Source organism: Camelina sativa, chromosome 13 (assembly GCF_030686135.1).
Source record: "Camelina sativa cultivar CO46 ecotype springtype chromosome 13, ASM3068613v1".
Taxonomy (NCBI): Eukaryota; Viridiplantae; Streptophyta; class Magnoliopsida; order Brassicales; family Brassicaceae; genus Camelina; species Camelina sativa.
The window spans coordinates 23,718,836-23,735,664 of NC_141892.1; the positions used below are offsets into that span (position 1 = coordinate 23,718,836).

The 16,829-nt window shown below is 36.3% G+C and overlaps 3 protein-coding genes and 1 non-coding gene across 5 annotated transcripts; 3 read left to right on the forward strand and 1 right to left on the reverse strand.

Annotated features, from left to right (window-relative positions):
* Positions 1-261: 261 nt before the first annotated feature.
* Positions 262-368, forward strand: LOC147929902 (small nucleolar RNA R71). Its single transcript, XR_015579071.1, has one exon. It is a non-coding gene; the product is annotated as a small nucleolar RNA R71 (small nucleolar RNA).
* Positions 369-5,771: 5,403 nt separating this feature from the next.
* LOC104737291 (cysteine-rich receptor-like protein kinase 38) lies at positions 5,772-6,767 on the forward strand. Its single transcript, XM_087480859.1, has 2 exons — positions 5,772-6,589; positions 6,660-6,767. The coding sequence occupies exons 1-2, from the start codon at positions 5,794-5,796 to the stop codon at positions 6,662-6,664; spliced, it is 801 nt and encodes a 266-aa protein (XP_087336985.1). The 5' UTR covers positions 5,772-5,793; the 3' UTR covers positions 6,665-6,767.
* Positions 6,660-8,431, forward strand: LOC147929903 (cysteine-rich receptor-like protein kinase 38). Of its 2 annotated transcripts, XM_087480856.1 has the most exons (6): positions 6,660-6,767; positions 6,848-6,972; positions 7,060-7,270; positions 7,352-7,589; positions 7,701-7,842; positions 7,930-8,431. In XM_087480856.1, exons 2-6 carry the CDS (start codon positions 6,877-6,879, stop codon positions 8,248-8,250), a joined length of 1,008 nt encoding a protein of 335 aa, XP_087336982.1. In that variant the 5' UTR covers positions 6,660-6,767; positions 6,848-6,876; the 3' UTR covers positions 8,251-8,431. The 2 variants fall into 2 exon arrangements, with proteins under 2 accessions (XP_087336982.1, XP_087336981.1); XM_087480855.1 differs by lacking the exon at positions 6,660-6,767 and having other exon boundaries at positions 6,832-6,972.
* A 3,559-nt stretch (positions 8,432-11,990) lies between these two features.
* On the reverse strand, positions 11,991-12,377 carry LOC109128399 (uncharacterized). The gene has a single exon (XM_019234613.1). It carries the CDS (start codon positions 12,375-12,377, stop codon positions 11,991-11,993), a length of 387 nt encoding a protein of 128 aa, XP_019090158.1.
* Between the last annotated feature and the right edge of the window lie 4,452 nt (positions 12,378-16,829).

Sequence of the window (16,829 nt, forward strand, 5' to 3'; positions counted from 1 at the left end):
GCTTGCTGATCTCTCTTCAAAAGAAGGTCTACCTTGGCAGTGAGACTCTTAATAACATCTGTATTCACGAAGCTAATAACACGCACAGAACGATCATACTCATGGCTATGATTGCTGTTACTCGTTGCAAGGTTTTCGATCAAGAGGTATGCTTCAGCGGCAGTGTTAGTAGAAAAATCTCCTCTGCTGGCGGTATCGAGTGCCATCTGATACTTCTGGTCAATTCCTCCATAGAAGATGTTCATAAGATTCTCTTGTGAAAAGCCATGATGAGGACAGTCCCTCATATACTCCTTGAATCTCTCCCACGCTTCACAAAAAGACTCCGTACCACCTTGTGAGAAGGTAGTGATCTTGCTCCTTAACATAGCTGATCGTGACTTAGTGTAGAAGTGGTTCAGACTCTGTGCTCTACACTGTGCCCAAGTGGTAAGTGATCCTCGGTCCAAGAGATTTAGCCATCTCAAAGCCTTATCTCCTAAAGAGAATTGGAACAAAGTCAACATGAGATAATCATATGGACCTCCATTAGACTTGTCGTACTAGCCAATCTCTCAAAAGCTTCAATATGGTCCAGAGGGCTCTCTGATGCTAATCCATTAAACACACGATTCTGGACCAAATTGATCAGGCTATGCTTGATCTCATAATCTTGTCTCGCAGGAGCTGGTGGTTGAATCGCAGATCGATTCGCAAATAGGCTGTTGTGAGCTTCTTCATCCCTCAAGGTGGTTTGCCTTGCTGGCGGATTCGGTGCAGCTCGCTCTTGCTGGTCCTGCCTCTGCTGATGTTGGACAATAGATGCTGGTGGATTGGGTTGACGAACCTTTTCATTGTCTTTGGCCATCTTATCGGAATCGGCTCTCACTTTTCGGTTCTCTCGTTCCAGTCGTGCTAGCTCTTCGTTTCGCAGATTACGCAAATCAGTAGGCTTGTGGCTTCTTGTTTGCATGCACCTGAAACACAAGAGAAAGAACACAAGAACTAATTAGTAAATAAAAATAAAATAAATCTTAGACTAAATTTAAATCTAGAATCTCAAAGGCAACGTTTTGGTCCCCGACAACGGCGCCAAATTGATCAACAGGTCAATTAAAACCTAATTCGTACTCCACCACGATCTAGTGGTATCGTTGTAACACTTCAGGATCGAATCCATAGGGATCAAGCAATGCACTATGAAATTGTATAGATCAAATATAGCTAAGGCAATGAGAAATATTGTGTTTTAAGTAACCGATGAAAAACAGGAAAGTAAATAAGTTGCTTTAAATCAAAAAGGAAATATTGGGTGCAGGGAATCTATGGGGATATAATTTCGGACTAAGGTGGTTAGATGGGATGCATTAGACACCGTTCTAGAACTCAAATCACGGTTGTACCGCTAACCTACTTTCGCAGCGTTAACTATCTATGCAATGAATTCACTAAACCCTAAACCGTCGTTTGGACCTAGCAAACCAAGCAAGCAATAAAGGTTCAAGTTTGATCTGTTCACAAGGTGCCTCAACTTCAACTTTCGTTGGCTAAGGTCCACTTTGCTCACCTAAGTTCTTTTCCAGCAACTCAACAACACTTTTGGTGCCCGATGAATTAAACCTATGATCATAAACTAGGTAGCTAATCTAGTTTAGGCTTTAAGAACAACAATAGATGAAGAACAAAATAGATCAACCCCAAATCTAACAACCTATGTTTAGAAAATCATAATTCCCCTTTGAAACCCGAAACCCAATAGATAAACTACTCAGACATGAAGAAACAGAAACAACAAATCAAAGATGAAGTAAACATAATTGAATTGCAAAAGAAAAGAAATAAAAAGGGTTCAGAAATCTTCTCCAAAGTGTTAGAGAGGATTAGAAATCTTCTCCCAAAGGTTACAAGTACTCAAAAGCTGCGTAGAATAAAAGTTATCTTTCTAGAGGTCGTGCCTCTTTCTTATATACTAAAATAAAACCCTAAAAGTCGGTTTAGAACGAAAAAGGAAAAGTTGCGTCGGGCTCGGGATATGTCGATCCGAATGTGGATCAGCCGATCCAGGATGCTTTTTCTGTGTTCGCTCCATCTGCTTGCTAGTTCGATCAGTCTTCACCAAAATGAGTCCAAACGCTTGTTTTCATCCCCAAAACACTCAGTTTCCTTCAAAAGCAACCTAGAACCTGTACAAACTCATAAAAGACTAAAAAGACTCTAAAAGCACACTTTGACTCAATAAAAGACTCAAAACAAACCTAAAAACTATGGTTAAAACCTATAACATACAGACACATCACCCATCTACTGGGCTATACACAAAAGCAATAGAGACATCTCTAACCATCAATAAACAATCAACAATCAACCATAACAAACCAGGACTCAGCATCGACCGACACCAACATGCATCAACCGACACCAACATGCATCGACCGACACCAATTGGAGGTTACGTCGACCGATGCAAGATCTGCATCGACCGATGCAAGGCTAACTTGCATCGACCGATGCTCCCATTGCATCAACCGACGCACCGTCCTTGCATCTGCATCGACCGACGCACGAAGTGCATCGACCGATGCAATGCCGAGCATCGTTTTCCCCCGAAGCTTCTCGCCGGATTTTTGTTCCTGTAACCACAAATCACAATCCCAAGCCACAAGAAAGCTTCCTAACGTCCCAAACATCGATTTAATAAGTCTAACAACGCATAATAAGTAAATTAGAGAGTTCTCTAGCTTAGATAAGCCATGGTCCTGCACTTACCTTTGCCAAAACGAATCTGAACCTCAAACAAGCAAAACAACGCTCCTAGGAAGCTCCTACAACGATCCCAGCTACAAATCTCTACAGGAACAACCTCAAATCCCCAGAACTCACCAAGAACAGTTAGGGAACTTTTCTCTCTTTTGTTTTCTCTCAAAAACTGCTAAACTCCCGAATGAGACAAAACACTCGAGTTAAGGGTTTTCCTAATCCAAAACACAGCCTTTAACTTAAGTCAAAACGCAGAGAACTAAATCTGCATCGACCGATGCACCTTCGGCATCGACCGATGCAATCCCCAAACCGGGATTTTGGTTCACGGATGTTACACTCAAGCAGTCCATTACAATTATATATATATATATATATATATATATATATATATTAGGTGATACCCCGTGCTACAGCATGGGAAGACATATATTTTAATTAATTTATGTATATTTCGAATACATAAAATATTTTGGTTTATGTATTTTTTTTTATAATTTCAAAATTTTAAATATTATTGAGTAGTATATTTGGTTTACTTACATGATATAACCTACACATAACTATTTTAGAATGGCATAGACATCTCGTCCCATCCCATCTTGTCCTGTCCCGTCCTGTTTCATCTCGTCCATACCCGTAAATTTTTTTATGTCCAATAACTGTTCTCTTTTAAATAATTAACAATTAGACAATTTTATCGTTCAATAATTTTGGATAAGAACAAAACTAAATTTTGTGTTTTTCTCACTTATTTTACATATAATTTATTTCCTTATGCAACAGAAGATTTGTTCATAGTAAATAAATTTAAAAGCTACTTCTCTTAGTATTTCAATTTTGCAACAATATATAATAAGACAATATATTCAACCAATTGCAATTATTGAATTTTAGATTTTTAAATATTTATTTTAGGGTAATTAATATTTAGAAATACAAATATAAATTGAAAATTCTTTGCTTCTTTTTGGTTAAACAACAAATCTAATCCATGAAATAGTTTATTTTCATAAATATATATTTTATTATTTATGATTACAAAATATTACATAAGATATTTTTAAAGATATTTCTTGCATATCTTGTGTTTTAGAGAGTATTTACAAATAAAATAATATAAATTTGAATTGATTTTTATGAATTTCACATATCTTATATATTAGTTAACTTTATTTTGTTGAGGCTATAATGAATACTTTACGATTTTAAAATACCTTTTAAAGTAATTTAATTTTTATTTTAAATTGTAATTAGTTATTTTTCTTAAAATGAAACTGGATTTATTTATTTGTTCCTAAAACTGTAAAGAAAAATATACACAAATATTGAATGTAATTTTCATTTCTTTTTTTTCGTTTTTTCCTATAATATTATAAAAAACAGAAATTTAGATTTGATTTATTATGTATTTAAATGTTTTCCTTATTCAATTATGATATATATGTTTTCCTTAATTAAATATTCTAATCGATTAAGATTTAGGCAAGATTATGCCAAAAGATTGTTTTAGATTTGCAGTTAAAAACAATTTCGGTAATCAAGAAATCTTGTAAGATTTAGAAATCAAAATATATTGTTTAAATTAAAACCATTAAAAAAATCAGTGTCCAAGATTTAATTTGATTTTGATAATCAACTAGTAAATATTTGAAGATATAAACGGCTCAACTAATCTTGGGTATGAACAATTCTTCAAATATTTACTGTTGATTATCAAAATGAAATTAAAGGGGTATGAACAATTCTTGGGTCCACTATTAAGGTGAACCCTTTTGTTCATTTTTCCTTATTTTAGCAAATGAGAATCTAACATGTCATAATACATTTAAGAACTTATTCATTCATCTTCTTATAAAATAAGAAAACAAAATCTGTATACATTATTATAAAATTCAAAACTTAAACCGCTTATTTATAAAGCCAAACAGATATATAATTTCATTCTAATTTTAAAATCTAAACCCTAACCATCTCATTTGTAAACCTAAACCGATATATAACTTCATTCTATTTGTAAAATCTAAACCCTAATCACCTTATTTGTCAACCCAAACCGATACATCATTTCATTCTAATTGTAAAATCTAAACCAAGCCAATATTTAACTTTTCTTAAATAAAATATACAGAATTTGTTTCCTTAATCTGTTTCGCTTTTTAATTTAATTTTGATTTACTTTTTTAAACAAAATAATGTATAGAATATTTTGATTGGTTGAAAAGGAAGAAATGAATAAGAAAGTTCACCTTAAGTGTGAATCTAAGTATTTTCCATCGGGTATTAAATGATCCACGTGGGATCTGACATATTTTGAATAGTTAGAGAATTTTAATTCCATGATATACTAATGTATTAATAATTATTCATTTCTAATAATTTTATTTTAAAACTACCAAAACAAAGTTATGGTCCAAAAAGTATGTTCATGAGTACTTTTGCTTTAATAGTATAGAGATACATACTAGATTTTTTAGACGACTTACCATTACGAGTTTCTCAGAAGTTGCTATATAAAAAAAGCCACTTCTTTTTTTTTTAGTTGTAATATTCTTTATTCTGTACCAAATGTAGACCTAGCGAGGGAAGACTTTATGGTCACGCGACCAAAACACAAAAATTGGAATTTAACGAAAAAATGTGCATGTGGGGTTACATCACACGAAGTGATTAAATCGTCTAAGTCTTTACCCTTTCAATACGGCTATTTCAGTTTAGACATATACATGCGACATATGGGACATTGGAAGATGACCAAACCCTTTCTAAGGTTCTAAACTCTGTTTTGGTCATCTTCAAATATCATAATTCGATATTCCCACACACAAAGATGTGTAAATTGCCTTTTATTTATACATTGCCTTTTATTTATTAGAAAAGACTAATGAAGATGTGGATTAAAACAGACCTGAAATTTAAATGGCCATCTTTCAAGTCAACCACTGCTCAATTGTCTTGTGTAGTCAACAAAACCCATCCGCTCTCTCAAGTAACAGTTATTCCTTCATTAGCAAATTTTTTTTAAAAAAGAATGAACAAATCGTTAATCCAATAATAATGAAGAACTCTGCGATCTGGCTCACTTCTTCCCTTATTTTTCTCCTTCAAACCCTCCAAGGCGTTAAAGGCGGTTTTATCTGCATAGGAAGCTCCTTCCCCACCAACAGCAGCTACCAAAAAAACCGTGAATCTCTCTTCTCTACTCTTTCTAATAAAGTCACCTCAAACGGTGGATTCTACAATGCTTCACTCGACGGAGTTCACGTTCTTGCCTTCTGTAGAAGAGACTACGAGCAGCAAAGTTGTATCGACTGCGTCGAAAAATCTATTCGACAGATTAAAACAAATTGTTCTAATCGTGTTGAATCGTTCAACTGCGACAGTAACGATGGAGACCGTGTTTCTTGTTTTGTACGTACCACGAATCACTTAACTTATAGGAAACTCGAGCTTGGACCCGCTACAAATGATCCGAGTCCTTATGCTATCGACACATCCGCCAAGAACATGACCCTTTTCCGCCAAGAATGGGGTGCAATGGTTGACCGGACGATCGAGGCTGCAACCATTGACACTTCCACAACGGTTCTTAAGTATTACGGTGCTGTCAAAGCAGAGTTCACTGAGTTTCCAAATGTTTACATGATGATGCAATGCACACCGGACATAACTTCAGGCGCGTGCAAGGGATGTTTGCAAGAGTCCATTACCTATTTTAGAGAGCAGTTGTGGGGAAGACAAGGAGGCGGGGTTTGTCTTCCGAGCTGTGTTTTCCGGTGGGAACTTTATGACTTTTACGGCGCTTTTGCTAATGTAACAAGAGCACAAGCAACCTCCATTACTCGCTTGAAAGGTGTGAATGATAAACATTTTCACCTATGAAATAATCTGAGATTCTCATTAAAAAAAAACTAATCTTGCAGGATGAATTATTGCGATATTCGTGGTTCCTATCTTCATTAATCTTATTGTATTTATCGGTCTGATCAAAGCCTATAGTCGGATAAGAAAATCGAACAACGGAATCAATGGTATGTTTTATCATGCTTTTCAATAAAAATTAGTGATGCATCATTGCTCATAATTTGTTGTTTTACTTTGGTATGCTCAGAGCAGCAGTGTGATTCTGGTGGTCAATCTATGCTACGTTTCGATTTTCGCATGATACTAATCGCAACTGATGATTTCTCCTCTGAATATAAGATTGGCCAAGGTGGATTTGGATCTGTCTACAAGGTGAATAAACTTTTTTAAAAAGATTTAATCAAAATATGAATCTTTAGATGGGTCAGAAACCTTATAGCATGAGAATCGGGTTTGCAGGGGATATTACCGGGCGGGCAAGAGATAGCGGTAAAGAGATTAGCTAGAGGTTCAGGACAAGGAGATGTAGAGTTCAAGAACGAGGTATTACTCTTGACAAGACTCCAGCATAGGAATCTAGTTAAGCTTCTTGGGTTTTGTAATGAAGGAGATGAGGAGATTCTTGTTTACGAGTTTGTCCCCAATTCAAGCCTAGACAATTTCATATTTGGTGAGCCTTTCAGTTTCATTCGATGCTGTGGGAGTGTGAGTTTTGAATGTTTAGTATTGACGCTTCTTTTAAAATCTGCAGATGAAGAGAAGCGTTTGATACTAACGTGGGACATGAGGTTCAGAATTATAGAAGGCGTTGCACGAGGTCTTCTTTATCTACACGAAGATTCTCAGCTGAGGATTATTCACCGAGACTTGAAGGCAAGCAATATCCTTTTAGATGTAGATATGAATCCTAAAATTTCAGACTTTGGGATGGCAAGGTTGTTCAACATGGACCAGACTCGAGCAGTGACAAGAAAAGTAGCTGGAACCTTGTAAGTTTGCTCTGTTTTTACAAAACATAGCTCCTCTGTTTTTCTTCTGCAGAAATTCAGATAATTTGAAAAATTAGGACCATCTCTAATGTTCTTGTTGCATGTTCGTAGGGGGTATATGGCTCCTGAGTACGTTAAGAACAAAAGATTTTCAGTCAAGACAGACGTTTACAGTTTCGGGGTCGTGCTTCTCGAGATGATAACCGGTCGAAGTAACAAGAGCTATTTCGAATTCCTCGGGCTCCCTGCATATGTAAGCATATATATAAAGTTTTACTTACTTAAAACACAAATGATTCTAAAATTTTATTGAGTATAAAGTTATGAAGAGAATATATAGGCATGGAAGTGCTGGCTTGCCGGCGAGGCTGCGAGTATTATCGATCATGTCCTGAGTAGGAGCTCGACAACCAAAATAATGAGATTCATTCACATTGGTTTGTTGTGCGTTCAAGAGAATGTTGCAAAAAGACCAACCATGAGTTTGGTTATTCAATGGCTTGGAAGTGACATTATCGCGATTCCTTTACCTACAGCTGCTGGTTTCACCTCACATCTTCCTGTCGAGTTGCATAGAACTGACGCATCCAATCAAGCCGAAGGTACAGCGGGCACATCGTCATTAAATAAGCTCTCATTCACTGAGTTAAGTCCCCGTTGAAAATGAGATCTGAATGAAGATTGAAAAGAATCTAGAAGATATAGTTTAGGAATATTTACATTTATCTAAATATATTATTTACATTTACATTATCTTAGTTTAGGAAATACTTTGTGTATATAAGAGAACATAAGTTGTAATATTATAATCATGAGAGTCTAATACAATTCTTCCTCTAACACATTCTGTATTTTACTCTCATCAATCTATCATGGTATCAGAGCAGTCGATTCTATGGATCTCTATTACTATGGGTTAGGATTTTCGTTTGCTTCTGCTTCTATAATTTTCTATCTATTTTTCATCGTGTTCTCATTAAAAAAAAATCTATAATTTTTTTGACCTTTAATCGCTTGCTTCTTATGCAAGCTTCTTCTGATTTTTGTCAAAAAAAAAAAAAAAATTATGGAATTTGGTCTTCACACACACGTGAGTGTGTTGTCTTTTGATGCGTGGCCATGATTTGGATGGTGAATATGAACCAACACGTACGGCGGTTTAGGGCCTCTTGGTCAAAAAAAAAAACTAAATAGAAAAAAGGAAGAGGAAGACGTGTTCTTCTCCTCTTGGTGGGTGGTGGATATGAACATGAACCATGATCGGTTCGTTCGGTGATGATAATTCTTAAGTATGTTGGATGCTTGTTTTATTGGTTTGGCCATTGATCGGCCAAGTTGATGTGAGTTTGGCTAGCATAATTGTTAGTTTCTTGAAGATTGATGGTGATAATTGTTAACATAAGGAATTGACTCTATGGCTGAGTATAAATGCCACAAAGATGACTCTACGGCCGAGTATAAACGTCGCTGATGACCCTACGACTGGGTATACACGTCGCTGACCTAATGACTGGGTATTGTAGCCGCATTGAACCCTACGACCGGGTATAAACGTCTATGATGACCCGACGGCCGGGTATAAACGTCGATGATGACCCGACGGCCGGGTATAAAGCCGTTATTTTGAAGACTTATCCAATCTCACCCGTGTTACCACGTATAAGCTTGCCCGGGGGTATTGGGATATGGAGAACCGGAGATCGACCAAGATCGACGGTCGAGATGACAAACCCAAGAAAATGTAAATTATGAAGATTGAAAAGAATATAGAAGATATAGTTTAGGAATATTTACATTTATCTAAATATATTATTTACATTTACATTATCTTAGTTTAGGAAATAATTTGTGTATATAAGAGAATATAAGTTGTAATATTATAATTATGAGAGTCTAATACAATTCTTGCTCTAACACATTCTGTGTCTTTACTCTCATCAATCTATCAAATCTCTTTTTATTGATCTTACTAAGGTCCGTTACAAGAGACGATATAGAGTTATACAAGCTCTGATATCGATTCTAGACTCACGCAGGACCCAAGTGTTCACCAATTGACTAACTTTATGTAAAACTATGTTATATCCCGCGCATGCGCGGATTGTTATATATACAAGAAATTATGTTGATTAATTTTATTTTATTTAGTAATGATAAAAAGCAAAAAATAATCTAAATCTAAATGTCTTTTGGAAATTTACATTTTTAAAAAAATTATACAAATTCATAATATATAACTAATTTAAATATAATCACACATACATATCTCTTGATTTTCTTTGTTTTTTAATTATTTAACTTTGATAATAATTTTCATTAGTTTTACTGAGGATTTGAGGTTAAAAAAAATGATAAAATGAAAATTAACTATGATATTCATATATTAATTTAAGTTGTTCATATAAGCTAACACATAACCTAAAGTACTAAATGAGAGAAACAAAAATTATTCTCTATAAAATCATATGAAGTGCAAGCAAAACTTAAAAGTACAATTCCCAAAGATTAATTTTACTTTTAAGTCTCTTTTTTATATTGCCCTCATTTTAATTTATATTGCTAGATTTAGTTATAATTGTTTCATCTTTGTAGTAAAAGGTAGATAGAAAATAAAATATTATATTATTTTTATATTATTTGCGTAGAATAAAAGTTGTCTTTCTAGAGGTTGAGCCTCGTGCTTATATAGTACAATAAAACCCTAAAATTCGGTTTACAACATAAAAGGAAAAGTTGCTTCGGGTACGGAATCGGTCGATCCTGAATGTGGATCAGACGATACTGGATGCTTTTTTCTGCTCTCACTCCATCTGTTTGCCTGCCCGATCAGTCTTCAACAGATTTAGCTCCAGATGCATATTTTCATCCCCAAAGCGCTCAGATTCCTTCCAAAGTTACCTAGAACCTGTAAAGACTCACACAAGACTAAAAAGACTCTAAAAGCACACTTGGATTTAACAAAAGACTCAAAACAGACCTAATAACTACTGTTAAAATCCTATAAAATGCAGGCACATCAATTCCCCCGGACTTGAATCTTTGCTTGTTCTCAAGCAAGAACAAACAAAAACTCAAGATCAGAGAAAAGGTTTGAAAGTGGAAACTCACTTAATCTTGGAAACCGCTGCTTTGCACTCTTCATCAAATCAAATGAAGAACTACTTTTTGTACTCTACCCATGATTAGGATCAACAATTCCTACTCTGAACTCCACAACCTTAGAGAACCTTCAGTCTCCCCGTTGTTGTCTCTCTAAATCAGATTAGTGAAAATGTGTGGTCTCACCAAGGGAATATCGATCACTGAACTTATTGACTCCTTCAACCTTTTAGTGCCCAAGACTTCCTTCATATGCTCCCTTTCCTCTCTGTTTTCTCACTTCCAAAGGATCAATTTTTCCCTAATTTTCTAGGGTATCATTGTATTTTTTTTATCGATCCTTTGCTCTTTTCTTTGGGACAGGTTTCTATGAATTCCTAAGGATGCACGGGTTTACGCACAACCCTCGGCTAACTTCTTTGCTACCTATATCCTCTTATTCTTCTTGTTTCTTTCTCTTTTTTTTGTTTTTTTATGAGTATTGAAGGGAAGAGAGAGGGGAAGCATACTTTGTGAGGAGATGCATGTCTTGTATTGCTTAAGGGAGGAGTCTTGTTCAATGCATACAAAGTCCCAAGGCAAGAAGTTAAATCCAGTTAAGTCCTTTCAAAGCTAGAGACAACGGTGGATCAACTTAATTTCCTCTTCGGTGAGGGTCTTTTGGGGCGTGTTGAGTCTGCTCATGTTCATTCCAAGCTTCATTCCAAAATCGAAAGTACTAAAGCAATCATTAGAGTTAGTTCAAAGCAAAAGATTCCTAGAAATGATCATAGATTCCCAACACTCAATAAAAATAAGAAACTGACTCAAAGACTCGAAAAAAATCAAAAGAGAAACAACCAAAGAAAACGACATCAGTAACTTGGAGACATCCCTCCCCCAAACTTACTTCACACCGTCCCGGTGTGAAAGTAAAACAAGAGAAGGGACGAGCCTGCCAAGAAAATGAAACAAAACAGAAGGAAAAGTTCAAAAAGAAACAAGAAACCACTCGAGAAAAAGTTTGATAAAAGGTGACCGTCACGTATGGACGGAGATCGCCTGATCCAAAAAATGGACTCGCTGATCCTGACGGCTGTGGAACATTCCTTTAAAAGGGATTCGCATCTTCTGCGTTTCAAACCTGTTTTTGAAAATAAAGCTCACTACCAAACATGATTCTTGAGTGTTTCTGTAAAGTAAACAAAGATAACAAATTTCCTAAGAAAAACCAAACAAAGAGTAGGGTAAGCAAATGAAAACCCTGTGGGTTGCCTACCATAAGCGCTTGTTTAGAGTCGCGAGCCTGATTGTTCTTGCTGCCTAAGCAGCTTGAGGCTCCTCCAGTTGAAGGGTAGCCTCTATTGGATCATGATCCGCAAGGTATGGCTTAAGACGTTGGCCATTAACAGTAAAGTCTTTTCCTTCTTGGTCCCAAAGCACAACGGCACCATAAGGCATGACCTCCTTGATTCGAAAAGGGGCAGACCAGCGAGAACGCAAATTCCCGGGAAAAATCTTCAGCCTTGAGTTGAAGAGAAGAACCAAATCATTTGCATCAAAGTTCCTGGGAATAATCTTTCTGTCGTGTAAGGCCTTGGTACGTTCCTTGTATATTTTGGCATTCTCATAAGCATCCATACGGATTTCATCAAGCTCATTCAGCTGAATAAGGAGTCTCTCTGCTGCCGTCTTGACGTTGAAGTTCATTTGCTTAGTCGCCCATAGGGAATTGTATTCGAACTCGACAGGTAAGTGACATGACTTCCCGTAAACCAGCTTGAAAGGGGTAGTCCCAATAGGCGTTTTATAAGCTGTCCGATGATATGCTCAAATTAAACCCTAGAGCTACACTCTCAAATTAAGAGGTCACTGTAATACTTAGGGGTCAAATTCCACAGAGACTCAAGATCAAACATAATAAATTATAGAGTTTTGTTAGTACGCTAAACAAGATGATTTAAATTAAAAAGGCAATGCAAAATATTAAATTAAACTGTTGTAAATTCAAAATATCAAAAAGCTAGGTCCAGGGAATTTCTCAGGAAATTATACAATATCAAATCAAGAAATTAATTAGCATTAAAGCAATTAAAATCAGATCTAGAACTCTAAACACTTGGTAAAATAAAGTTGTTCTCACTGCAAATATTATCTAAATTTAAAACCAGAAAATCCAAATCTCTTTGCAAAATACTAGGTTAAAAATCAGCTTTGAAAACACGTTTAGATTGTTCACAAAATTACTAAATCAAATCTCTTTGCAAGAAGTAATTTTGCTCATCAAAAGGTTTTTTCAGGAAAATCAATTATATTCTCATATCAATTTATTTCCCTAGGTTATTAATTCTAGATGGTCAATCAAGGATTAATATGAAGAACAACCTTTGATGAAGATCTAGAAAGATTAAGAATCCTAAATAAACAGATCTAATAATTCATAAAATCCCTATGAAAAACCCTGAACCTAACAAGCAAACTACTCAGACATAATCAATGAAGCACAAGACATCATTCTGAATAATATGCAATAGAAATTAAAAAAGTTAAAAGGGAGTTCAAGAATTCTTCTCTCAAAGCAGTTCAGATCTCTCCCAAAACTCTAAAAGTCTCATAGGGTTTCAGAAAATCAAACTTGCTAGAAAATAACTTAAGAGTTTCTAAAACCCAAAAACAATATATATATATATATATATATATATGGTTTTTAACCATGATATTAGGAGTCTTTTATAGTCTTTTGATTTTTTTGTATGATGTTTTAGAGTCTTAACAGGTTTTCTAGGATTTTGGCATGAAAGGAGCAAAATTGAGCAATTAGAAGGGATTTTGGAGCAATTCAGCTAAGGAAGAGAACTTGGAGCCGAGGAAGGATGAGAGTGTCGATCGACACTGCCTTAGCATCGATTGACACCCCCGTTAGACGCAAGAAGACCCAAGTTTTGGAAGTTTTACAAATCTGCCCTAAAGTTTTCCTTATTTGCATCATTAGTCCCTGACGTGTTTTAGGACATATATATATATATATATATATGTATCTTTTTAAGACTCTAAAACATCATACAAAAAAAATCAAAAGACTATAAAAGACTTCTAATATCATGGTTAAAAACCATAAAAACCATGATATATCAACTCCCCCAGACTTAGCATTTGCTTGCCCTCAAGCAAAACAGAAACTTAGACCTGTGAAAGAGGTTTGAAAACACAGAAACTCATTTTCTCTCTAAGGTTACTGCCATGATCATCCAAACCATGATCCATATGCTTAGCAGACAAATCCAAATCGAACCACCATGTACTTCTTCGTTGACATTCGTAGCATCCCAAATTCAAACCAAATTCCACTACTTCCTCCATCAAGCCTTCATCTGTGAGTCTCATCAATTTGATCAATGTCAAGAACCTTCTAGACTCATTCTCGTACTATACCATAACAAGCAAGATATAACTTTTACAACATGTGGTATTCTTCCTCTCCCCAAGACTTATTATATTCTTATCCTCCTTTGAGCTTCGCTGTTTTTTTATCATATCTTTTTTTTCTGATTCAAAGGTGTAGGCGAATAATTTACCTACCCCTCGCTTCCAAGCTTTGTGTGATCATTTGACTAAAGATTAGAATAATGAGGTCACAGGTAATTTACCTACCTCTCTAAACTGATCAAAATTATCTCATCTTTTATGTTCTCATTTTTTTTTTTAAACAAAGCTCTCAGGAATAATCTCTTCAACTTAAATAAGGGAGAGGAGTACCATTCTATTTTGAAAATCTTACTTGTCAGGTATGAACAAGCAGTCAAGCTCTATGAACATCAATCTTCTTGATGAGGTAAAAAGAAAAGTGCAGCAGTTACCTCAGGCTTTTATGGATTCTGTTGGAAATTCGGATGTCTCTGGTTTGCTGGTCAGCCATTGGATTTTTCATTAGTCGGATTAGTGGATTCAATCTGAAGCATTAATCAACCAAGGCAATACACCTAAAAAGTAAAATCATAGTCCCCAACACAATTTCGAAAAATTTGACTCAATAAAAACAAAAATCGGTTTTGACACACTAAAAACAAAAACTATGTTAGTAGTTAGTACTAACCTCCCCCATACTTAAACGACACTGTCCCCAGTGTTTTCAAGTAAGAGGAAAGCTAAAAGAAACAAAAACGTATTGAAAATTGTAAGGAAAAGATGAACTGTTTTCGGGTTACCAGCTGGTGTCGACCGACACCATTTCAGTGTCGATCGACACTCATCACGAATGGTGTTTTGTTGGCCGAAACTCCTTGTTAGTTGCAGTGTTGTGTTGATGGATCAATCCTTGGATGATTATTCTGATAAGAAGCACTCAAACACAAGTTAAAAGCAACATGATAGTTCATGATTTCAAACAAAAACTGACTCAATGCAAAAAAAAAAATGACTCAAAAGGAAAAGAAAAACCTAGAAGTGGGTTGCCTACCATTTAGCGCTTGTTTTAAGTCATTAGCTTGACTTCGTTGAAGCTCAGGCATCGGGTGGAGCAGAACGTGGTAGAGAATGTCTCCCATAGCATGACCTCTTCATCCAAGGTTGTGTATAAGCAGTAGAAGAGTGAGATCTACCAAGGACATGAGGAACATGACCAGGGCGGGAGTTTGGGATGGGTTTGCTTCTTTTATGTCCTGCAAAGTCATCAACAGAAGAAACAAGCGCTCTACGATAATCTCATGGCTTGGTTAACTGCAAAACAGTTTTTGTACCTTTGAAACTCTTATTGATGATTTGAGGGGGTTTGGGTGAAGAAGATGCATACCTTTTCCTTACCTGAGGACTCTAGAATGTGGAGTAGGGAGGTTTCTCTTTGGGAACAGTTTTTTGACTTGGAGCATCAGTTGTGGACAAGTGCAGGCTCGACTGTGGAGGGGTGTCGACCGATGCTGATAGTGCGTCGATCGACACTAAGCCTGTTGCTCGTGTAGCAGAAACTTTTTCAACAGAAAAAGTTTGTCCATCAATAGTAGGAGCCTTCCTCAGCTTATCTATCTCAAAGTTCATACTCAAACCTCCCACATTCAGTGTTATGTGTCCCCTCTGCACATCTATGATGGCACCAGCTGTAGCCAAGAAAGATCTTCCTAAGATGAGAGGATCTTTAGGCTCTTTGTCATATTCTAGCACCACAAAGTCAGTGGGAATCATGAAGTTTCCAACCTTAATTGGAATATCCTCTAAGACACCTTCAGGAATTCATTTGGATCTATCAGCTAAAATAAGAGCAATCTGAGTTGGCTTGAACTCTGTCATCCCAAGTTTCACAGCAACTGAATGTGGCATCAAGTTAATACTAGAGCCTAGATCACAAAGTGAGTATGCAAAGCTTCCAGGATCTGGTAACTTCTTAGCAGTCCTACACTGAATTGTTGCACTCACTCTCTCAGAGACTACCACTTCTGGCTTCCTCTCTTTTCTCCTTTGAACAGGCTGGTTCAACAGAATTGCACTGACATCTTTTGTAAGTAATGCTCCTTCCTCAGGGATCAAACCATTGGATACCATTCTCTTCACATACCGCTTAAGAGGTGGTGAAAGCTTAACCGCATCAATCAAAGGCATCTCAATCATTACCTTGTCCATCATTGCCTTGCATCTAGCTTCCTCAAGCTCCTGCTTGGACCTTCTTGGCTTAGGAAACGGGAACTTAGGCTTGTACACCCTCTCAACAGCTGCTGGAATCGGAGATTTTGTAGTTTCAGGTTCTGTCTGAGATGAGTGTCGACCGACACTGAGGTGGTGTCGATTGACACCATCGTCTGAAGTCAAATTCTCCGACTCGGGTTTGGCCGATTGCTCTCCTTTTTCTGCATATTCAATTTCTCCATCGTTTTCATCTCTCACTGATATGGCATTACAAGAATGTTTGGGGTTTGATTCAGTTCTTCCAAGAAGAAAACCCTCTTGCCTTTTAACAGACCCAGCAGTCTGCGCAACCTGATTTTCCAGCTTCTTGACATGAATGTTCAAAGCATCAATCCTCCCAGTAAGCTCATTATTGACATTATCAATCTTCCCATTGAATGTCACTGATAACTGTTCTTGATCTTGCAAAAGTTGCTCTAGCATAGCTTCCATTCTACTCTTAGAAGAAGTCTGTGGAGGAGGAGTTTGATAAGAAGAGTTCCCATAGGT

Bases quoted from the DNA above. Each gene is read 5' to 3' on its own strand.
- LOC147929903 (XM_087480856.1), top strand. From the start codon at position 6,877: ATGCTACGTTTCGATTTTCGCATGATACTAATCGCAACTGATGATTTC. The intron at 7,271-7,351 runs GTGAGCCTTTCA...TAAAATCTGCAG, and splicing joins CCTAGACAATTTCATATTTG to ATGAAGAGAAGCGTTTGATA. The intron at 7,843-7,929 runs GTAAGCATATAT...GAGAATATATAG, and splicing joins TCCTCGGGCTCCCTGCATAT to GCATGGAAGTGCTGGCTTGC.
- LOC104737291 (XM_087480859.1), top strand. From the start codon at position 5,794: ATGAAGAACTCTGCGATCTGGCTCACTTCTTCCCTTATTTTTCTCCTT.
- LOC109128399 (XM_019234613.1), bottom strand. From the start codon at position 12,377: ATGAACTTCAACGTCAAGACGGCAGCAGAGAGACTCCTTATTCAGCTG.